Genomic DNA, 25,301 nt, shown 5'->3' with positions numbered 1-25,301 from the left:
ATTGATTTTGAGGTCACTAGGTCAAAGTTCAAGGTCACGGTGACCCGAAATAGTAAAATGGTTTTCGGATGATAACTCAAGAACGCATACGCCTAGGATCATGAAACTTCATAGGTAGATTGATCATGACTTGCACATGACCCCTATTGATTTTGAGGTCACAAGGTCAAAGGTCAAGGTCAGGGTGACCCGAAATAGTAAAATGATTTTCGGATGATAACTCAAGAACCCTTTTGCCTAGGATCATGCCACTTCATAGGTACATTGATCGTGACCCGCAGATGACCCCTATTGATTTTCAGGTCACAAGGTCAAAGGTCAAGGTCACAGTGACAAAAATCGTATTCACACAATGGTTGCCACTACAACGGACAGCCCATATGGGGGGCATGCATGTTTTACAAACAGCCCTTGTTTCTTACATGACGTCTACATTGAAACCTTTTCAGCTCTCTAGTCACATTTTTAGTCCATGAAACCTTCAAACATCCACACAAAATATTTATGAAACTTGGTCAGAACATTTGTTCTTATGAAGATTATAGTCTGTTGAAAAACAAGCAGTTAAGTCAGTTTTCCATGTAGGGCTGTTATAAGGACTGGTGAACACACTAGAAATAGTTTGTTTTCCAATCTTAATTAAACTAAATTAGAAGGTTTGTTCTAATGATAGCTTGGCCATTTTCAAAATGGTTCTGCCCCATTAAAAAAACATGATCTTTAGGTAACGGAGCATTTTTGACGATGCTGGAACAGCAGCGTCCAAGGTTTGATAACCGGTAAAAAAATTCTTCACAATGTAAATTCTATGTAAAAGACCGAGCCAGTCCGATTGAGATAACTCGATTTTTCAGTTACTTCCCTTGGCATTCGCCACTGCGTAGGAGATTGCTCGTTGATTTTCATTGATAACATTCTCCTAGCAGAGTTGTCGTTCGTGTTGATTAAGGTAAATATTAATAGAACAGCATATCCTGGGGAAACAGATTCAATAAGTGTATCAGAACGTTAATTTCATATTAGTAATTTTACATCCATTTTATTTTTTATGGACCAATGAAACAACTATATATTTTCTCTATTTTGTTTGATATTTGTTCTCGATTTAGTAAATAAATTGCGAATAAAAACATGTAAAATTAACTTTTAACGTGATCACAAAACAAAAGAATGCGAACCATTTCGAACCTGCAAATTGTTAACGCTGCACTGCTATGATATATATAGATAAAACAACATGTTTGCAAAATTGTCCGTCCCGCTAGCGCAGTGGTAAGGACATTCGCTTTTTCACCTTTACGACACCGGTTCGATTCCCGCTCCCGGCGCAATGTTATATTTTGTATGTTTTTGTATGTAGGAGTGCTGGACACACTCCGGGTCCCAACATTATGCAGCCTCAGCGCGGCGGTTACTCATTACCTTGGAAAAACACAGATACACACACTGGGTGCAGCCTAGGCGCGTATAGACTCAAACAAGGCACCAAACTCAAGTGCGGGCACAATCATTTAAAATTTACATATTGAATACGATATTCTAACAGAAATTACACAACCACCTAAGTGTACATACCATGTTTGATATTTCGTTCGATTGTTAGATTTCAGCATATACATGTATAAGGTCATTTCGCTATTAGTTAACTTATCCATATGTTCGTGGGCGAACTCGGATAGTCAAGTGCTCATACGATTGAGCTCACATGGTCCGGCTATGTGCTCATACCTACTTTCGAGAATCGTCATGAATGTATTGCCATACTTAATGAACAAGAATGTGACCCGCCTCCCAGTTTCGCTCAATGGGTCAACTTACCCACGGGTACTACTTCCCCGTACCCCTAAACTTTTTTCGTACCAGAAATTTTTCGTACCAAATTTTTTTTCGGACCCAAAATGTTCGTACCCAAATTTTGTATCGTACCCAAATGTTCGTATCAACATACACAATTGTGGTGATATAGATAAACTTAAATTGATGTTTTATATCCATCCTCTTCAAAAGCATCGTCACACCAGTACTGCCAGTACTTTGATTTGTTAAAATGGCTGTAAATAAACCAGAAATAGAATTTTTATTTCAAAGCGGCATAGTAGGGGGCATTGTGTTTCTCACGAACACACCTCCTGTTTGCCCAATTAACATGAAAAGTATTTACACATTTGTTTTAATTATATCTTAGTTGAAATATAAAATGGCTAAGGATAAAAAGCATGGTGACAACAATTACTATTACTCTTGTTTCATAGAAAGTAAATGATTGAGATGATTGTACGCTCATTTTACATAAGCATTTCAGGGGTTTTCTGCTATGTAAAAAAGGATGCAGAACGATCGATTCCAAAAAAAATCCCAATTTAATACTTCTTTTAGAAAGAAGTGTCTTATGACTTATGATTATTAGACTCTATATCTCATTTTTACTTTTTTAAACAACGTATAAAATATATAACCATAATTTAATGATTTTTATCCAAAATGGCCAGGAAAACCTGTTGTGTCAATATTTGTTGATAAAAAAATCTCATATTGGTCCTTTTTGTCGATAGAAAGAATCTCAAATTTGCCACTTTTATGATATCAATTAAAAAATCCCAATTTGATCAGACTCCTTTTCCCAAAATGGCTGGAAAACTCTCTGTCTTTTCAGACCAAACGCAATAAGCTGTTAGAAGCACATGGGGGAAATTTCCACTGAGAGCGGAATGGATCGCTGGGTGTGTCCAAATGATCGACAGCTTGCACTTCGGGCAAAGTAAGTGATTACATGTATCTTTATCTGAAACCAAGACTTAATGTTGGATTGTGATTTGTGAAACCTTTTTAGCAGTTTCTCTGAATGTGAGTTGGCTGGGGCATCAATTTATAGGTTTAGAAGTGTCTGTGCATCATTAGATTTCTTGAAATGTCAGAGCTCAATACTTATGTGGTAATTGATTGGTATAATTGTTAGAGCTCAAACAGATTACTCAATTCCTGTCTGAAGATTAAAACCCAGACGACTTGTTTTTCACAAAGATTGGCAAGATGTTCAAATGCATCACACTTAGGGAATTTTATTTACTGTCTTTTCTAATGAGATTAAATGGGGATAGTGGTACCTAAATCTCTCTACATGTAGGCATGTTTTGCATTATTTATATTTATTTTTTTTTGTATCTAAAATGAATAATACAAGAATTGCTTAACGTGAAAAAAAAATTCGAATGAGACTTTTTGATTACCGGGTATGTCGAATGTTTAGCCATTACATGTATTAGGTATGACATTACAATTTCAGCACCTAACATTAATGATAATATAATATGTAAAAAGAGCTGTGTCTGTGAAACACAATGGCTCTTTCCTCACTTTGAAGCTGCACAGCAGCTTTTGCAGAGAAAAAAATTACAGTCCAAGGCCCATAACTTGAACAAAGTCAATGGACTGGAACAAAACTTGAACAAAGTCAATAGACTGGAACAAAACTTGAACAAAGTCAATGGACTGGAACAAAACTCACACTTAAACTGTAAGTCATGTAAGGTGGCTCACATACCAAAAATCAACTAAACTTCTGAAAAAAACTCGCGAAAATTGTTGTTAATATATATATAGAAAATTTCTAAGTTTAAGGCCCAAAACTTCGCCAAAAATCAATGGACAGGAACGAAACTCTCACTAAATCGGTACATCATGTAGAAAGACTCACAAATCAGCTCACTATCTGAGAGAGTTGCATAACACAACTTAAGAAAACTGTCATTAAAGAGAAAATTAATTAATCCATTCCAAGGCATAAACTTTGTCAAAAATCAATGGATCGGAACGAAACTCAAACTTAATATGTTGGTCATTTGTAGTGAGACTCACATACCTAAACTCAGCTAAATGTCTGAAAGAGTTCAGAGCTCAGCCTATGTTCAAATTAAAGGGAAAGTCCCTTCTCCTTTTAAAGCTGAAATTAGGGAAAAGTTAGGCAACTTAAAGGAGAAGTGGTTTTTGTTATAATTTTTTTTAGGAACTTTTCACTCATTTGTATTCCCCTTATTACACAATCAAAATGATTATTAAGAAACAAATCACATTTGCTAATTGAGAGAAAATCATTCAACAAATATAAACAAACAAACTTAATAGTTTATATCGGTTATTATTGTATTAAATTGAATGTTATAATATATAATAATAATATATAATATATTAACTGTCTTTTTCAAAGTAAATCTCAAATGGAGTAGAAGTCACTGCTCCTTTATGTTATTAGACGGAGAAGTTAATATGTGCAGGTAGAAGTTTTCTCCCACATCTCTTTCAGGGCATATGATTTATTGTTACTTTCTGTCCTTCCCTAATATGGTAGAAAGATTTGCGATGCTCATGCATTTCATTTGGGGAGGGGCATACGGGCGAAGCCGATCGCAACTGAACTGTCAGTAATCTTAAATCTTTATCATGAAAAGCAATGTGCTAAATTTATTGGATATTTTCATTCAAAGTATCTTCTCATAAAAGAATACGGATAGTATGATCATTTGTTAGTTAAAGAAACTGTTAAAAATACTCTGGAAAACAGAATGCTGGATGATCTGACGGACTCTGGTTGCGACTGCTAAAATACACTGTACCAGGGACATAAAAACTTAAGTTGTTTGCCTGACATCTTGATAAAGTCTAGACTAATTGACCTAAATAAATTGTATGCAAAACATATTATCCAGTATGGCTTAATCAGTAATTTTCTGGTCTACAGGTCTTATATTAGGAGAAATTATCAATTAACTTATTGTAAGCATGGACTTACTGAAGGTATGATATAACATTTGTGTTCTGTAATGTCAATTTTTATGCCCCTGGATCGAAAGATCGGGGGTTTATTGTTTTTTGCCTGTCTGTTTGTCTGTCTGTCTGTCTCTCTGTCACTGTGTCAGTCAGTCAGTCATTCATTGTGTGTGTCCCAAAACTTTAACCTTGGTCATAACTTTTGCAATATTGAAGATAGCAACTTGATATTTGGCATGCATGTGTATCTCATGGAGCATCACATTTTGTGTGGTGAAAGGTCAAGGTTATCCTTCAACGTCAAAGGTTATTTGTTTTTTTAAGCAGCGCATTAGGGGGCATTGTGTTTCTGACAAATACATCTCTTGTTTGTTTTAATTTACAGAAAAGGTTGAAACAATTTAGAACTAAACTTGAAACATGAAACACTGCCAGGTTACAAGAAATTTAATGGTTACAGATAGTGTTGTTGTCCCCTACCAGTGCTCTACAGGTGTGTCTGTCTGTGAGTCTGTCACACTTTTCTGGATCCTGTGATTTCTTTAAAAGTTTTAAATATTTTTTTCATGAAACTTAAAACATGGATAGATGGCAATATGGAGATTATGCACATCATTTTTAGATGGGCGCTTTAGCGCCCGTCTAAAGTGCTCAGTGTGAAATTCAGGTCGATACGACTAGGTATGATTAACCCAATACCCGCTTGCGTATCCGCGCAAGAAAGAGTTGTATAATTTATGCAAGAGGTTTGAGTTCTCCAATTATGTGTATTCACAAATGGCAACATTATATTAATGTCGTGTTACATTCAATATTTTCGAACGGTGTTTTATAGAAAAGAATCAATAAACAATGATTGTATTGTACGTGTCGCGGAGGAGATTGTTTATAAATGATTAAAATAGTCCACTTTCTGCTGCGTGTGCGTGACGTAGTATTTTCGCTCAGCTCATTCATAAATCTGAGGCTGGCGATAAACAAAGGGGAGTCCGTGTGAGAATAACGCAGTAGTATAAGGTTACGCTTGTTTATATTCACAGGTCTCAATTAATAATACGTTGACCACGAGTTCAACAATTATTACAGGGATACGATAGACAACATAAAAAAATGTTTCATTATCGCTGAAACTGTTAAAAAACATTTAAATATAACAATAATATTCTCTAAAAAATGTAGTCTTGCTGTTTTGAAATAAGGTTTGGAATTTTGTTTTCTAAATAACTTAATTCAAAACAAAAGTTTAATTATAGTGTTTTTTACTTGTTAGTCGCATATTTACCGCATTATAATGTGTGTTATAATAGGCAAACCATACATTAGTAAAATTCAATCTGCCTTCGCACATAGAAGGAATGGGTCAATTAGGTGCTGCGTTTCCTTTGCTTACTTCAGTTAGAGGTCAATTATTTAAGTAATAGCAATCACAAGGCTCCGACTTCAAAGGAATTGCGGAGCTTTCTTACATAATAAAAGTCGTAGTCGCATGGTATTTGCGTTTTGCGTCCTATTTGGTCACGTGGTTCTTTTTCCCGGTTGTTTTGGCATTCATGATATATGAGGCTATTAATAGATGCGTCTGTCGATAAACAAAGGAAAGTTTACGGGTTATAACAACGCAATAGGTTACGCTCTCGCATACAACTCAATGACGTAGTACAGGTCGTAAAATGAGAGATTCGGGAAAAAGTTGACGCTTATTTATATCAAAGACCCATATTATCTTTAGGTCTTTGTTTATATTCTCAATTTATAAAACGTTGAACATAAGTTCAACAATAACTTCAGCGATACGATAGACAAAAAAAAGTTTCATAATTGCTAAACCCGAATATAACAATTTATAATAATAATACGAATGCAATAGCAGAAGGTTAGTAGAAGGTTAAGCTTGTTTATATTCACAGTTCTCAATACATAGACAGTTGGATATGAGTTCATGAATTACTACAGGCATACTATAGGCAACCTCGAAAATGCTTTTTAATCGCTAAAACCGAAAACAACCTAATATATTATATTAAATATATTTATAACAATAAATGTCTTTTAAAAATGTAGTCGGCGTATACGCTGACTTTGAAATAAAGTTAGCAATTTACTTTTCTAAATAATTAAATACAATTAAACAAAAGTTTAACTATTGTGTTGTGTTTTTCACTTGTAAGCTGCATATTCACCGCATGAAATGTGTGTTAGCATTGTCAAACCACACATTAGTGTGAGTAAAATAAAAAATATACTACGGGAGAGCACTTCATATGTGTCCTCATATGCCTTGTTATGAGTATCTTTCTTCACTATCGAAATATATCGTATGTTTATATTTGATTTAAACGCAGTTTTCTTTCGACACATTTAAATCACACGTCAATAGCGCCGTCATGCGAAAATGGGTCTTATGCGTTTCGGCAAGCGTTTGTTAAACCCAACATGTGCTTTTGCGCAGTCAGGCCATAGGCGACGCTGTTCGCTTTAAAATCACTCAATATGTTATGTTTCTCCTTACCAGAAGGAGTGATAGCTGAGTGGGCTATTTATATGATTGGCGCATATGGAATAAGACCCATTTTCACATGACAAGGGTCATTACAAATCTCATTACGAATTGAAAATGCCACATTTAAGAACAATGCTTTTTGATACAAAATTGAATTGAAAATAGCAAACTTGTTAATAATGGCAGCCTATCCACACATTAAGGAATGATTTCCAGACGTGCTGACCAAGTACGGCAAACATTGTGGTATGATAATTAAACGATTTTCTCTTATCGTGACACTATACTATTTCGCTAATGATTGTTTTCTCATCTTGGAGGCGAAAGTGAAATTCTGCGAGATGGATTGTAACGCGTAATTGTAACAGGGCCACAATTTGTGTCGTTTGAGCATACAGAGAGTAGTCCGGAATTCCTTACACTGAACAGTGCTACATCCTTTGAATTGAGCACATACGCAGTGATGTAGCAAAAATTCAGAGGTTGTATCTCGAATCAGCTTATTAAATATTCGAAAATATTCATGCGTGTCTGTTGGCGTTATGTAAAAGTCACTAAGATGAAAACTGAAACAGCTACGCCTAAAAGCGCATGAGTGCTCTATACCTATGTTTATGTTAGCGTTGTTGACACCGTGTGAACTGCTCGGGTAATAAGTAAAGCATAAACAGCAATGTTTATATACTTTTATTCCTCCATATACAAGATACGAAGATTGTTGTATATTTTGAATTTGTATATGGTGTCAAAAATCAAAAGTTTTGTACACGGAACTTTCATTATGAATTTATATTCTTGGTTAGATAGTCATTTGATATTAGAAAAAATATTCCTTTAATATGATGGTGACTGCAAATTTTCTTTAAATTAAGTTATCATTACCATTTTCATCATACTTTCTATGCTTTCAGAACTTCCAAAAATGCATGTTGTTTTTATTTTGTCTTAGTTATTTCTATGAAATAATAGGGATGATAAAAAATGCACACAAAACTCGACCCGTGCGCTATGACACACACTTTATAAAGTTGAATGGCGTGTGTTCATTTCAAACTTGCGAATGATTTTCAAAAATGAATTGCGTGTTAAATTATGCAATAGCGAACATCTTTAGTGCCTTCAGCGCTTTGATATTTTGTGTCTACATCAAGATTCTGGTTGCTATGGCAATAAATAGACTAGAAATATTGCTGAAGATGGTGGAGTTTCACCGGTAGGGGACCATATTGCTTGACAATACATGTAGTCTTGTTTTAAATAAAAAGTATTGGTGTTCTCATGTTCAATTAGCATATATCAATGATATAACACACATGAACAAAAAGGTAAATAGGTGGTATGGCGGTATGTTTTATAGACATATGTATTAAAGACGTCGCATACATGTAGATAGCAGTTCTTTTCATGTTGGTTTTGGTATCAAATGTCACATAATTCAAGGATAACATTAGTGTACCATGTGCATGATGTAGTGTTATTGGTCAGCAGTCAACAAAAATCTTTTCAAGGTTGTCATCAACATTTGGCTGTATTGGTGACAGATGTTGTTGAATTGTGACATCTTTACCTGCATCATAAAAGGGATCTTTTCACGCTTTGGTAAATTGACAAAATTGAAAAAAGTTATTTCAGATTCGCAAATTTTCGTTTTAGTTATGATATTTGTGAGGAAACAGTAATACTGAACATTTACCATGGTCTAATATAGCCATTATATGCATCTTTTGACGATTTTAAAACCTAAAAGTTATAAAGCGTTGCAACGCGAAACGATTGAATAATTTCGAGAGTTCTGTTTTTGTCGTTAAATTTTGTGAAACTACGAAGATTGCTTATATAAAGTATAAAATACGTCCATTATGTGTACTTGGCGGAATAGCTCAGTAGGCTAAAGCGTTTTTACTTTAGGACTCTGGCAGGACTCCAGGGGTCACTGGTTCGAAACCTGGTCCGGGCAATGTTCTTTTCCTTTTTTTAATTTTATTCTTGATTTTTTACTGGAGCTTATACGATCCAATGTTTGCATTTATCGATATAAAGCTTTCAATGAATAAGTTAAAAATCGCCAAAATCTGTGAAAAGGCCCCTTTAATACATCGTAGTTTAGACTGATATATAAATGTATAAGCATTGCATTTGTTCTATTTGATGCACTTATAATAAATCAACTAAGTCTGTTTACGGTCAGACAATTTGGCTTCATATCTATAAATCTGTGGATGTTTTAATCACAGAAAAGTAATGTTACTGTGAGATTTCTTGGGCAATTAGGTTATTGGAATGTTCTAAGCTGTTTAATAAAAATTGAAACATACTTAAAAGATGAACCAGATTTGTAATCATTTAAAGCTTTTGATTAAAACATGGAACAATATACATAGAAAAACTGAACAAAAATTATTGTGTTTCATTTATTTTGTCCATTTTTAATATTCGATTCAGTTTTAATAAATGTTACATAAGCTTCATTTGCATTTTTTGTGATCATTAAAATGAGATCAACATAAAAGTTTTGTTAATCAAACCAAAGAAGAAAATCAAAGTCACTTGTTTTTAGCTTGACAACTCTACTTCCATGTTTCCACTAAATGTATTCAATAGACATTTCACTGCTGTGTTTGTGGTCATTGTGTGACCAAATACCAAGTTTAAAAACTCGGACCTGCAACTTATCAGAATAATGCCCATTTTTAGCTCGGCTGTTTTCGGAGAAAACCCATGCTATTGTCATAGCCAGCTCGTCGTCCGCCCTCTGCCGTAGGCGTCGTGCTAAAACCTTAACATTGGCCATAACTTTTTAAATATTGAAGATAGCAACTTGATATTTGGCTTGCATGTGTATCTCATGGAGCTGCACATTTTGAGTGGTAAAATTTCAAGCTGAACATCATCCTTCAAGGTCAAGGGTAAAAAAAACAAAGTCAAGGGAAGTAATAAGCTTTAAATGGACATAGTTATCTGACCTGCCCACGTATATATTTTTGTTAAATAAATCAAAGCGGCGCAGTAAGCGGCATTGTGTTTCTGACAAACACATTGTGGTAAAAGGTCAATGTCAAGGTCATTCTTCAAGGTCTACAGTAAAAAATACACATTTAAGGGAAGTAATAAGCTTTAAAGGGAGATATAATTATTCAATATTGAACATAGCCACTTTATATATTTGGCATGCATGTGTATCTCATGGAGCTGCACATTTTGAGTGGTGAATCTACAGTCACGGTAGTGGCTTTTAATTATTTGCTACTAAAAATAGAGATTTGTTAGAGACAATTATTTTCAAGGGAAGTAATTTATATTATTATAAATCTCATATATTTCCTTATCAAGAATTGAAGTTCTTTTCACAGTTACTGTACAGATTAATTATTTTGATTATTTATAACTCAAATGATTGATTTGTCAAAGTTTTTTTTTTTAAATGATAGAATTATCATTTCTTTCATGTACTTAGTTGTTAATAGTAATGTTCATTACATACCTGTGGACTTATGTCCATAGATACATGATGAACTCTGGCTATGATCTCTTTGATAAACCACAGGCCTTGGTTGTCAGTGATATCTGACTTGGTTATTTTTGACTGTCTACAGACCCCCCCTCCCGGTTGGATTGGAAAAATCCAAGGGAAGTAATAAGCTTTAAAGGGAGATGATTTCTATACCTGCCAAATGATAAATAGAAATTTTATTTCAAAGCGGCGCAGTAGGGGGCATTGTGTTTCTGACGAACACATCTCTTGTTGGGTCACTAGGTCAAGGTCAAGGTCACTGTGACCTCTAAAAAAAAATAATTTCTGACAAGCTTTCGCAGCCGAGCGTGGCACCCGTTATGCGGTGCTCTTGTTTATATTACAATTTAGTTAACATGAAAGTGAAATGACTCAATACAGTTTAAATTCTGTGTTAAATACAGTAACAATGCCCAACTTGTAATTACAACCAACTCGCTAAGATGACCATCATTTTTATGCCCCTGAAGGTGGGCATATAGTGATTTCATTTCTGTCTGTCCATCTGTCTGTCCGTCTGTCTGTCCATCATACTTTGCGTTTAGGTTTCAAAAATTTGCTCATAACTTCTACGTAGCTTCAGATGTAACCTTCATATTTGGTATGCAGGCTTTTTCCGCTCCATTTTGGGACAACGCCACACTGGAATTTCGCGTCGTGATAACCCCCATTTTGGGAAAAAAAATTATTCGCAAAATTGGCTCAATTGGGAAAGATTATCGCATGTACATAGTGTTTCTTATATTTCAAAGAAGCCGTTGACTGATAAATAACGACTATTTTGATAACTTATTATTAAAATTTTACAAAATATTATGAACATGTGTGATAAGTGCACGTTTTTTAATCTGAATTTGGGGAAAGGCCTGGCCTTTTTTGAGGTGAAAAAAATTGCGCGAAGCGCCGGATTTTGAGGAAAATAAGGAAAGTCTTAAATAATCATTAACATATTTTATTGTTTTTAAAAACAAATTGAAGGCAACAGATAATTAAATTATGCAACACTTTCTATTTTCTACACCGGAGCAGGTTAACTTATATATTTAAAGGTTAAATAAAAAAATAATTTTTTTTTTTTTTTGGAATCGGGATTTTTTTTTTTCAACTGGGAAAAAAACAACCAGATTTGCATTGGGAATGGGGCCAAATTTCGGACCTGTGGCATAGGGCGGAAAAAGCCTGGTATGCATGTGTAAATGGACAAGGCCTTTCCATACGCATATAAATTTGACCCCTTGACTTTGACCTTGCAACTTAGGATCCGAGCTAAGGTTTCGAAATCTGCGTTTAGGTTTTTAAAAATGCTCATAACTTCTATCAAAGCATTTTTTGGGGGCATATGTCATCCTATGGAGACAGCTCTTGTTTTCAGGAAATTTTGGGTCATCACAGATGTGATATCAACTTTAGGAAACTGGAATTTGATTATGGCTGGTATGTTGCAGATACATGCCTGTCTCTTGACACAATGATGTCTGTTATAAGTCTCATCTGTCAACACTCATCAAATTGACAATTTGGTAGCCAGCATCCTGAACAATTGTATAGAGGGTTTAAAATATACTTAGCTTGTTTGGTAGTATGTCACACTTGAGTGTATTTTCTTAAATACGTATTAACACTCTAGAAGTGACATTTATTGTCCAATTTTATGAAACTTCATCAGAAAATTTTGAATGTTGTTTTGGTCTGAAACCTTGGGCCGCAATGTGGTCTGAACCTTTTGCCGCAATGTGGTCTGCACCTTTGGCCGCAATGGGGCTGTGTTGTTTACCATTATTATTAAGTGAAACCTAATAACGCTATTTTGGCCACATTTATCATCCAATCCTCGGGGGATTTGATAAAAACATTTGTCCCATTGGAATATCGGCCGAGTTTGAATCTTGGTCAGGTTAGGTTAAAAACTGGTACAAATTAAAAAAAAGAATTAATACTATTATAGAAATCATTTTGGCCAATCACCCTACAACTTGGTCAAACATTTGTTCTAATAATATGTCAGCCAATTTGAAAACACAAATGTGCCAAGGAATTAAATATTTATGTTTCATACAGTACCTTTTTAGCTCACCTGTCACGAAGTGACATGGTGAGCTTTTGTGACCGTGTGGTGTCCGGCGTCCGAATGTGTGTGCGTGTGTGCGTGTGTCCTTCAACAATTTGTTTGTGTTGACAGAAGAGGTCACAGTTTTCATCCAATCTTAATGAAATTTGGTCAGAATGTTTATCATTATGAAATTTGGGTTGGGATTTTATTTGGGTTATCTGGGTCAAAAACTAGGTCACTAGGTCAAAAACTAGGTCACATAATAGGTCAAATAAAAGAAAAACCTTGTGTAGACAATAGAGGTGGTAGTTTTCATCCAATCTTTATGAAATTTGGTCAGTATGTTTGTTCTGATGAAATATGGGTTCGGATTGTATTTGGGTCATTTGAGGTCAAAAACTAGGTCACTAGGTCAAAAACTAAATAAAAAAATATAAAAACCTTGTGTAGACAGTAGAGGTCACAGTTTTCATCCAATCTTTATGAAATTTGGTCAGAATGTTTATCTTGATGAAATCTGGCTTGGGATTGTATTGGGGTTATCTGGGGTCAAAAACTAGGTCACTAGGTCAAAAACTAGGTCAAATAATAGAAAAACCTTGTCTAGACAGTAGAGTTCACAGTTTACACCCAATCTTTATGAAATTTGGTCAGAATGTTTATCTTGATGAAATCTGGCTTGGGATTGTATTGGGGTCATCTGAGGTAAAAAACTAGGTCACTAGGTCAAATAATAGAAAAACCGTCATAAATTTGTTTGTGTAGACAGTAGAGGTCACATTTTTCATCCAAGCTTTATGAAATTTGGTCAGAATGTTGATCTTGATGAAATCTGAGTTGGGATTGTATTTGGGTCATCTGGGGTCAAAAACTAGGTCACTAGGTCAAAAACTTGGTCACAAGGTCAAATAATAGAAAAACCGTCTATAGACAATGGAGGTCATAGTTTTCATCCAATCTATATGAAATTTGGTCAGAATGGTCAGAATGTTTATCTTGATGAAATCTGGGTTGGGATTGAATTTGGGTCATCTGGGGTCAAAAACTAGGTCACTAGGTTAAATAATAAAAACAAACTTGTGTAGACAATAGAGGTCACAATTTTCATCCAATCTTTATAAAATTTGATCAGAATGTTTATCTTGATGAAATCTGGGTTGGGATTGTATTTGGGTCACCTGGGGTCAAAAACTAGGTCACTAGGTCAAATAATAGAAAAACCTTGTGTAGACAAAAGAGGTCACAGTAGTCATCTAATCTTTATGAAATTTGGTCACAATGTTTTTCTTGATGAAATCTGGGTTGGGATTGTATTTGGTAAGTCAGGTGAGCGATTCAGGGCCATCATTGCCCTCTTGTTTAATTCTAAACTCAGCCTTTTAAGAATTGTTTAGTTCCTTTGGTCTTCTAGTTTAAGCAAAAAACGACAGTGTTTTAGTTGTGTCAATAGTAAATCAAGTTTTTTTTGCTAAGAATGTTAAGAAACTTAGCAAACATCTCATTTGGTATATATCAGATATTAAAAGTTTTGTGATAAAGAGGATTTATTTTGTGCAATTTGAGATCAACGTTATATACAGCTTTTTAATATCAAATCGCTTTGTACAGATACTGCCAGACAGGAATTATTGTAAGCTTGCAGGGACATCTTACTCATAAAAGCTGAACTGGAAAATGGCCATAAGATTGATTTCTTCCTGCTGAGAATCCTCTGCAGTCTGTCTTTGTCAGCTTCTATTATCTGAGAACCTAGTGACCTCTCTCTTAGGTTTGGCATCTTCCTCAGATCTGATTTCTGCTGTAAAAAGGGTGGATTAGGGATTAACCATTTACCACTTATAAGATACGTATTTTGACGCACTTGTAGTCCCTTAGAAAGTTAAATTTAATTAAATAGAGGATATTTGTTGGATTCGGTGGAATATCGATTTTAATTCACTCGTGATCATAGAAAAAATATATTTTCACTCGTGGCGCATATTCCACCGAATCTAACAAATTTTCATTTTATTTTCTGCCTTTTTCCACCGTTTATATACATTGTTAAAGAGTTTAACTAAGAAATTTTGCTGGGATAATGACGTCATTTCGTCAAAAAAATGACGTCATTTGACAGTTGACAGTGAAAATTATCGATAATTTTCACTGATAATTTTCACTGTTTGAAACAGTGAAATTATCAGTTTTAATTCACTGATATTTCTCTATAAACCACCAGAAAACATAAAATAAAGACCTTTCTTACTGTATTCAAGTTTAAAAGGCCTCATTTCCAACCCTTAGATACTCATCATCAGCAAACAGCACAAAACCTGAACAGATTGCATTTGACGTTATTTGGTATAATTTAATAGAAATTGTTTATGTAACTATGCTTATTTACCGGCAATGAACCTTAATTTTACACTGGGGGAACGACTTGGTGGGATAACGACGTAGCAATACTACCAACTGACCAACCATCTAAAATGTGGCGATCTGAGAAATTATCTTAGCGGTCACATGTTGACAAAGGTTACTTTGGCACTTTCCCTTGACTGACCACTGTTCTCAGTTTTGACTGTAAACGTAACTTTCTAAAAGACTACAAATGTGTCAAAAAACGTATCTATGTGTGACAACCTTCCTACTTTTGCATTTTCAGAAAGTTTGAATCATGACTCAATCAACATGTACATAAAGATGAAATCTTCAGTTTTGTTACTACAATGCACCCACTTTGAAGTAGATGTGTGTGTCTATTCAGTTACATGCATTAAAGTGGAGGAAATTAAAACAATATTACTAGAAAGATAAAGGAAATTTCAGGTAGGAAATAAAACAATTTTACTAGAAAGATATAGGATATTTCAGGTACATGTAGGAAATTAAAAACAATTTTACTAGAAAGATATGGAAAATTTCAGGTAGGAAATGAACACAATTTTAGTAGAAAGATATTGGAAATTTCAGTGGTTGATGAATATACTGGCTGTTGCGGATACTTCAACATAGGCCCTGGCATGACATATGCTAAATGAGCCTGAATTCCGATCATGCAACACTAAAAGGTAGCTGCAGTCACAGTTTATTCTTAATTTCTCCCTGTATTGCTACAGACTCGGCGCAGGATGGTCGGTGCACACAAACAAGTTTAGCACGTTCCAGAAAGCACAGCACTTGAGTGCCGAGGAACAAGAACAGATCATGAACGTCATTCAGAAGGCAGACTATCTGGAGGTGGTAGAGCAAGAGAGGATTGGGTACGTATGAACGTCATTCAGAAGGCAGACTATCTGGAGGTGTTGGAGCAAGAGAGGATTGGGTACGTATGAACGTCATTCAGAACGCAGACTATCTGGAGGTGGTGTAGCAAGAGAGGATTGGGTACGTATGAACGTCATTCAGAACGCAAACTATCTGGAGGAAGTAGAGCAAGAGAGGATTGGGTACGTGATAAGTTCAGGGATTTTCCAGATTTTGTGTAGGTTTATACATCCAAAGTTTGGAGGATATTTTCCACCAACTTTATATTGGTTTTTAAAGATTTTTTGAAATTTGCATACATGTAGCTACATAGAAATGGTTAAGCACAGAGAATTAGGTTGATGACAGTTTTTTTTCTCATTTGAATCTAGGATTTCTAGAGAGCTCACCCATTTTGCAATTTTTTGTGGAAGTTATTCAAACGTAGTGAATGTCTGTGTTTTAGCAAGAACAAATGTGGGTCGCAGATATGTTAGTTAATCATGTGTTTAAATTGAGATTTGTAGTTTAATATATCGGTTTTTCTTTCAGTTCCTGTAAGTTGAGTTGTAGTATTTGGGTCGCATCATTCTTGTGTGATGTAAATTGCTATACATTATTGAGGAAATTGCAGCATGAAATTATTAAACTTTCAACAATTAGTATTAATGTAACGTGATTGTGCAATTTCCACTTTTTTGCCAAAGATCACTCACATTTTCGGTATGTGTGCAATAAATATTTGATCGCTCAACATCCAGGAGTATTTTTCAAGATCAAAGCAATATGATCTTCGCAAAAAAAAATTAGGAGCTGATTAACGAGTGTTAGTCAACTACATGTATCTATTTACTCAATTAAAGACAGTTCAAAGGCCGAGCGTCGTTAAGTTGGAAAATCAATATTGGCCTATGAGACTGCACGCTTTATTAAATATCACTCAGTGCCCCCCCTTTTTTTAGCTCACCTGAGCGTAACACTTTTGTGATCTCATTTTGTTCGTCATGCGTCGTCAACATTTTCCTTGTTTACACTCTAGAGGCAACATTTATTATGCCCCCCTTCGAAGAAGAGGGGTATATTGTTTTGCACATGTCTGTCGGTCTGTCGGTCCGTCCACCAGATGGTTTCCGGATGATAACTCAAGAACGCTTAGGTCTAGGATCATGAAACTTCATAGGTACATTGATCATGACTGTCAGATGACCCCTATTGATTTTTAGGTCACTAGGTCAAAGGTCAAGGTCACAGTGACTCGAAATTTAAAATGGTTTCCTGATGATAACTCAAGAATAATTAAGCCTAGGATCATGAAACTTCATAGGTACATTGATCATGACTGGCAGATGACCCCTAATGATTTTCAGGTCACTAGGTCAAAGGTCAAGGTCACAGTGACAAAAAACATATTCACACAATGGCTGCCACTACAACTGACAGCCCATATGGGGAGCATGCATGTTTTACAAACAGCCCTTGTTTCCTATCTTCTTTAAACTTGGTCAGAACACGTGTTCCAATGATATATTGCATGAGTTTGAAAATGGTTTAGGTTGGTTGAAAAACATGGCTTCCAGATGTTGTGGCAGTGTTTTCTTTAAATGGCTATATTAAAACACTCTAGAAGTCACTATTATTGTAAACTCTTCATGAAACTTCATCAAAACATTTGTTTGAGAATGGTTCCACTTTGTTGAAAAAAAAAAAAAGGCTGCCAGTGGATGGGACATTTTTCTGTATATGTCTTTAATTTTACCTTGTTAACACTCTTGAAGTCACATGTTTTGTGAAATCTAAATGAAGCTTAGTCAGAAGACTTGTTTTAAATAATGACTTCTTGGTTGAGTATAGATATTCTTCTGGTTTGCTGAAAATTTGTCCAAAGGACATCTAGGATGTGATCGAAACCGGATAATGTGAGCTCAAAAACTAAATCTCTAGGTCAAATAAAAAAAAACATGTTAATCATGTAGTAGTAACATTTTTTTGCCCAATCTTCCTGAATCAGCTGGCTTTTATTTAAGGAAAGTCTAGTTCCTTTGGGTTTTAGGTAAGTGCCTTAGGGCCCATGACCCTCGTGTTTTTAATGCATGGGTGTAAAGTGTCATCCGAAATTAGCCTGTGCAGTTAGCCTACACAGGTTGATCTTGGACAAGACTTTAAGCACATTTTCTCTATCTCGAACTCAATTACTTGACTTGAAACTTGTTCTCATTACATCCTGAAATGACGTAGTTCTCTTTAATAAATCTTTTGCTAAACTTATTGTCCAGAACTTTTGAAGTAATGACCTACTGGTTTTACAAAATGTAGTATTTTAATTTGTCTGTTGGTTATATATAAATATTGCTTATAGCTAGGATGAAAAAAGCTTGAAAATAACTTCATTCTTATTTAATTAACAAATGCTGATTCTTTGCTAAATTTTTTTGTTTAAGCATTTATGATTATTTATAGTAACTAAGGTTTCAAACTATACATCATTTATCAAGTTTTCATGTTATTTCATTTATCTAGTACTGACATTATTTCACATCAACAGAATTAAGGAGACATAAATGGTGTGGGAAGATTAGTTACGGTAATGCAATATTTGTTTTCTGTGCTGTTCATGCTTGGGAAATGTTTATCATAGCGTATTGCAGTAATTTTTTAAACACTGGAAGCGTATATTTGCAAAAAATCAGTGGAAAGGGTCATGATTATCAGCAAATATGCAAGTCTATTGAATGTGGAGTCTGATAATCACCATTTATGGCAGTTTTACTATTTTCAATCCCCTCTGGGCAGGCTGCTGTACTATATCTATCAAATGCCATTGTCAAGCCATTATTGGGCCTGAATTCATGACTTGCTAAATAATTTCGATCGTCAAGTTTTCTGATAATATTGGTCGGCGTGTGGCTAGAAATATTAAAAGTCATGTCTTTTTGTCCCCTACCGTTTTTACCGGAGGGGACTTATGGTTATCGCTCCGTCTGTCAGTCAGTCTGTCAGTCAGTCACACTTTTTTGGATGCTGCGATAACTTTAAAAGTTCTTAATATTTTTTCATGAAACTCGAAACATGGATAGATGGCAATATGGACACTATGCATGTCATTTAATTTTGTTCTTACGTCAAAAATTCTGGCTGCTATGGCAACAAATAGACAAGAAATACTGCTGATAATGGCAGTTTTCTGGATCCTGCTATAACTCTTAAAGTTCTTAATATTTTTTAATGAAACTTAAAACATGGATAGATGGCAATATGGACATTATGCACGTCATTTCATTTGGTTTCTACGTCAAAAATTCTGGTTGCTATGGCAACTTACAACATTTCTGACAACAGTGGAATTTCTGACAATGGTGGAGCCGGTAGGGGACTATATTGCTTGGCAATAGTCTTGTTGGTCTTGTAAATGTGTTCCAAACAGAAAATGAGGAGTCAAGTAACATGCAGGCATGCATGCATGTATGCATATTAACCCTCTCACCCTCAGAAGCAAAGTAAAAATTGCTACAGGTATGTGCACACAGCATGAAACCAGTAGTTCGCAGTCTGTTCCGGTTTTATGGTGTTTGCTTCTCATCAGTCTCTAATGGTTGAAAATGAAGCCTTTAAATCTTGAATCTATAGTAAGAAAGGTATTTAACTCAATTTAACTATCTTATGGACTAAAACTGTGTCAAAATACTAACTAGATGGGTAAGGGTTTAACTGTACAATGGTGCACTGTTGTAGTCGGCTGGTAGAGAAGCTGGACAACATGAAGAAGAATGCCATGGGCAACGGCACAACCCAGTGTGTGCTGTGTGGTGATGAGTTTGGACTGCTGGGGGCGTCACCGACATACTGTGATGACTGCAGGAAGGTGAGGCCTAATGAGGGTAACATGCTACTGACTCAGAATTGTGTATTGCCGAATTTACCGTTGAATATAGAAATTCTTCTCTCTTTGGTTATCTAATAATTTTGTGTCACCAAGTTTACTGTGGAATGTAGAAATTGTTCCCATTTTGGCTACCTGATAACCAAGTACAATTTTCTGCAGCCAAATTTGCTAATTTGTATGAATAGGATTATTTGGAGAATAGCAGAGTGATCCGTGTTGTTGAGCATTAGCCGTCTATATCAATGACGTAATGACAGTTATCATAACATTTGGTAGCTTTAACATATAATCATCCATATTTATATGTTTCATAAATGACAGACATGTTAATTCTACCATTCTTGTCTTGTTATCTTGTAAATCATAATGAGGAAAATGGTGCAATAACTGACCTGAAGTACATGTACACATGTAATGGGTTCAAAGCAATTATGGTTTTGGACAAAAATTGTATTGAGTCAATGTTTATAAAGGCATGCTTTAGATACAGAAATTTCAAGTGCAGAAAGTTTTCTGTTGTTTTTTATGTGGATTTAAAGCAAGATTTTCTCAGCTACGTGGGTTATTTAAATAGCCTTGTTTCCTGAGTAACAATTTTTATTTTATGCTTTCTTGTGATTTAATAGAGAAATATCAGTGAATTAAAACTGATATTTCACTGTTTTAAACAGTGAAAAAAAAATATCGATATTTTTTTTCTGTTTTACTGTGAAATGATGTCATTTTATCGACTAAATGACGTCATAAATCCAGCGAAATTATCCAGTTAAACTCTTTCTCCCAATTTAAATAAAGGGGAATAAAGGATAAAATAAATATAAAATGTGTTATATTGGATGGACTATTGATTTTATTGCTCTCGTGATCATAAAAAACATATATTTTCACTTGTGGCTGGGCCACTCGTGAAAATATGATTTTATATGATCACTCGTGAAATAAAATCGATAGTCCATCAAATCCAACAAATATCCTCTATGTATTAATTCAATAATAAACAGTTTCCTATTTTCCTGTCAAGAAAGGTTTTAAACTCAATGAACAGAAATAAGAGTGTGTAGCTACGAGTGTTTGGATTGAACATGCCATTGAAAAAAAAAATATAAAAATCATACATAAACAGGTGATAAAGTCTTTACTTTTATTAACCAATATTGGTACTTATTATTGCTAGAAAACCTACAGAAGTATACTTGGTAATAAAATGACCTGAAAAAAAATCATAGTTTCGGCTAGAATCAGGTTGGAATACATGTAGCTCCCAGATGGCAGAAACCTTGATTGCAGTTTATTTCAATGTTGTCTGGTCATCATTTTACACGCATAAGTGTCTGTCTAGGGAAAATTTGAAAAACTAAGATCTTATATTAGCATGCACAGTTTTTCTTCTGCAGTCTATGAATTATTTTACAACAAAAAGCAAATATTTCACAAAACTGTATGTTTTATTGATGTTACAAGAAATTTCCTCCAAGAAACCCTGATCTTTATGTCATTATTACAAGATTTACTGCTTTTATGTTTGCTGATTCTTTATTATGGCAGATGCTCTTTTCAATGAATGTATCAGTTATGAATCTTCACTGTTCCACTGTGATGTCTTGTAGAATCAGTCTGTATTCGACTTAAAGATGTTAAGAATTTCAGCTGGAATTCAGTTGTGACCATTGAAATAAGAGATGTCAATTTCTTTTAGTACCTTCATTACAAGATATCCTCAAGCATGTTAACCCATTTATGCCTAGTGGACTCCCCCATCCTTCTAAATTGGATCAATTTATTTCCAAAATTAGGGATTTCCAGTATATTTATTTCTATATTAAGAATATTTCTTACAGAAATTCCTTTAAGCAAACAGCTCAGACCCAGATGAGACGCCACATGATGCGGCGTCTCATCTGGGTCTACGCTGTTTGCCAAGGCCTTTTTTTAAGGCGCTAGGCATAAATGGGTTAAAGATCAGTGAATGTATTCTGTCTAATCTAAAGGAGAAGTACAATTACATGTATTTTATGTACATATCTTGTCTTTGGTAAAAATACATAAAGCTAACATTAATGATATGAATAAAATTTTTCCTCTGTATATTATTAACAATTGAAAAAATCTTGTTCAAAAGAGCTTAACACTTTTTTTTTATAAAGTGTTTTAGCTATTATTTGTTAAACATTTCTGCTACATATGTTAATTTGTTATTATTGTGCCTTAGAACATACTGAAAAATGATGTTCTTGGCCAGTCAAATTCATAAAAAATATAATGGTAGAGGTTATGTGAAATCAAATATATATAGTAAGGCATTTGCTAGTAATAAAGTGTGAAAAGACAGAACCACACCGTATCCATTTTTTTCTGCCTGAGATACTATTTCTAATCAATATTCTCTCAAATTGACAGAGGATCTGTTCTGTGAATGCACTCAGAAATGGTTAACATAGATTTTCTTTTGTATCTCTGTTCACATATGTTTATTGATGTCAAAGCTGATGATATTTGAACAGCCTGGACGATGTTCAATAACCAAGCAGCTAAAATGCTGATCGTTATGTGTTTGATGGTTTTATAGTTTGAATCCATAGACTGTGGCTGATTGTGTAGAATACATGGGGTTTGTTGAGATATACTCTAGTCAACATCTGGATATGGCTAGTCCATGGTGTCTGTAGACATAGATCATTTAATTACATACTCTGCCCTGCCCTGCACTACTTAAACTTTTACAGTATGAACATCAATTAAAATCTTACGGAAGCAGCAGTGAAATTTCTGCTTTGAGCTGTCTTGCTTTAGTACCAAGATAACCTTCCAAATAATTACTTTCTTCACTTAATGTATTCAAAATTACATAGTTTTGGTGAACTCAGTAATGGGGTTTGGTATGCTCTTGACCCATTTATGCCTAGCGTCTAGGAAAAAAGGCCTTGGCAAACATTGTAGACCCAGTCTGCACTAGTGTTTGCATGAAGGAATTTCTGTAAGAAATATTATAAATATAGAAATAAGTATACTAGACATCCCTAATTTTGGAAATAAATTGATCCAATTTAGAAGGATGGGAGAGTCCACTAGGCATAAATGGGTTAAAATCACTTCCGGTTAGGAAATGATAGGTATTGTTTGCATGAAATCAATATTGATATAAGATGACTGATGTGAAATTGTGCGTCAATGTTTTTACTGGACAATTAGGGTGGTCAGATGAACTGTAATTATGGCCTTGATGTATGCTTAGATTTCTATGAATGAGCTCATCCCAATTTATCAGGTAACTTGTTATGTGGGCATGATGTTCATTTCTCTGAAGCTTGATTTCTATTTTTGTCCATAACCCATATCATGCACATGTATGGAAGTGTGTTTTCATGTTTATGTAGCTTCCCACCTGACATGAATTTATGGGCATGAGCTATTGGGTGAGAATATCAGCATTTGTATGCATGTCTTTCACTTGAGATAATTATGCACTCCCTGAAAAGTATGTGTATAGCTTTATTTCAAAGGTTGGTTGTAAAAGTTTCTTTGATTATCTGATATAGTGTTTGTAGATACAATAGTTTCTTGCTTATTACATTATTTCTTTTACAAAATAATTTAACACTAATTTTTCCAGATTTGTTTCCAAAATGCTTTCAGATACGTACTGTTTATTTGGTGTCTTCCAATATGACTCACAGATAAAGTTTAAGTTTTGTTCTGGTAAATTGATACTTGTATTTTACCAAGTTACTGTCTTTGAACTTTTCTCTACAATATGTGCTGCCCTACTTTAAAGTGCAGATAGGGGCATTGTGTTTCACAAACACAGCTCTTGTTTTTAGTTTGGTTGTTTTCGGACAAAACCCGAGGTATTGTCATAGCCAGCTCGTCGTGTCGTGTCCGTCGTCGTGTCCGCCGTCTGCGTCGTGCTAAAACCTTAACATTTTGTCAAGGTTTTGAACATTGGCGCTAAAAGCAAAGTGCTTCAATCTACAACTTTGAAACTTCATATGTAGCTGCTTCTTGATGAGTTCTACATGCCACATTCAATTTTGGGTCACTAGGTCAAAGGTCAAGGTCACTGTGACTTCTATAAAAAAAAAAAAAAAAATCTGTCAAGCTTTCATTTATTCAAAATTGCACCTGCAGCCAAGCGTGGCACCCATTATATGGAGCTATTGTTGTTATTTATTAGATTTCTTGGGTAGTTTAGGAACAAAGAAAATTAAGCAAGTAGCATGTGTTATGACAAATAATCTACAGCTACAGTTCTAGAGATATTTCTTCCCCTGTTCTTCAGGCCGTTTGCACTAAGTGCGGTGTGGACACGTTAAACTGCAACCGACAACCCTTGTGGCTCTGTAAGATCTGCAGTGAAAACAGAGAGGTGAGTAACTCTTTCAGTGCTGGAACCGAATTGTGAAGGCCTTTGCAAACAGTTTGGATCCAGATTAGACGTTATATAACTTGGCGTCTCATCAGGATCCAAACTGTCTGCTATTCTGATAGTATTCTTTGAAAAAAAACGAAGAAAATGCTAATTTTACAAATTCAGCAGACGACATTTTATCAGAGGACAAATTTCCCAGCATGCAAAGGGGTAAACACATGAGTCATTCACACATCAATGTGTCAACACTGCCACCTTCTTGTTTTATTGACAAACATTGTGACAGGCATGATGGCTAAATCAATTATCTACCTCAGTGCATGTATGAACCAGAGGCAATTTTTCAGAATTCATAGTTTTTGTAACCAAATAGATTTGCGACAAAACTTTAGACAATAAATTGAAAAGTTAGGCAAAGAATTATGCGAGTCCTTAATCTACATTAGAACAAGTTTGTCTGGATTATATTTTGGAACCAATTATCAGACAACAGGGGAATAAGACACAAAGAAGTTCTGAATATTGGCTATGCATATCACTTTAGGGGGTAAAGAGACGGTGGCAGATTTGTTATAGAATCTTGCCATCTCCTTTCTCTAAGATAGTTGCAGCCAGCAATCATAATCACAAGTGTGTTATGTTTTGTTCTCATCATATTCTACTATTATTTAGTGTTTGAAAATTTGTAGACCATTTTACTGTATAGTACATGTAAAACAAATATTTATTTATTTTTGTCATACCATGCCCCTTGGCAAAAAAGACATGTTCAAACCAAACACAAAAAGTAACATTAATATCTTTTATTTAAAGCGTCTTTAATAATTTTTTTATAGTTTTATTGGCTTCTAAGAACAAATTAGTTACAAATATGCATGTTAGGCAAACAGCATACCAAAGAAAATGAAGTAAAATGTACAGTAGCCCTATCAAAACTTAGAACAAATTGAAGTCAGTTGTGGGCATGTGGATAATAGTTGGAGGTTTATGTAGCCCATCAAAGTT

General features: G+C 34.8%; 1 protein-coding gene across 8 annotated transcripts in view; it reads left to right on the top strand.

Moving 5' to 3' along the window:
- LOC127856201 (double C2-like domain-containing protein beta) overlaps nt 1-25,301 on the top strand; it is a 75,655-nt gene that overhangs the window by 14,894 nt on the left and 35,460 nt on the right. For 4 of the 8 annotated variants that reach the window (XM_052392270.1, XM_052392285.1, XM_052392278.1 and 1 more), the window contains exons 2-5: nt 2,654-2,758; nt 15,924-16,067; nt 19,780-19,909; nt 24,207-24,293. In XM_052392270.1, the coding sequence (XP_052248230.1) occupies nt 2,682-2,758; nt 15,924-16,067; nt 19,780-19,909; nt 24,207-24,293 (438 nt within the window). In that variant the 5' untranslated portion in view covers nt 2,654-2,681. Of the gene's footprint in view, nt 1-2,653; nt 2,759-4,705; nt 4,792-15,923; nt 16,068-16,097; nt 16,130-16,181; nt 16,192-16,230; nt 16,254-19,779; nt 19,910-24,206; nt 24,294-25,301 lie in introns of those variants that run through there. The other 4 variants (XM_052392294.1, XM_052392302.1, XM_052392312.1 and 1 more) reach the window with 4 other exon arrangements.

The sequence above is a fragment of the Dreissena polymorpha genome, chromosome 1 (assembly GCF_020536995.1).
Source record: "Dreissena polymorpha isolate Duluth1 chromosome 1, UMN_Dpol_1.0, whole genome shotgun sequence".
In the NCBI taxonomy this organism is placed as follows: Eukaryota; Metazoa; Mollusca; class Bivalvia; order Myida; family Dreissenidae; genus Dreissena; species Dreissena polymorpha.
Note: the sequence above shows the minus strand (reverse complement) of the source record. Positions and strands in the feature narration are given on the sequence as shown.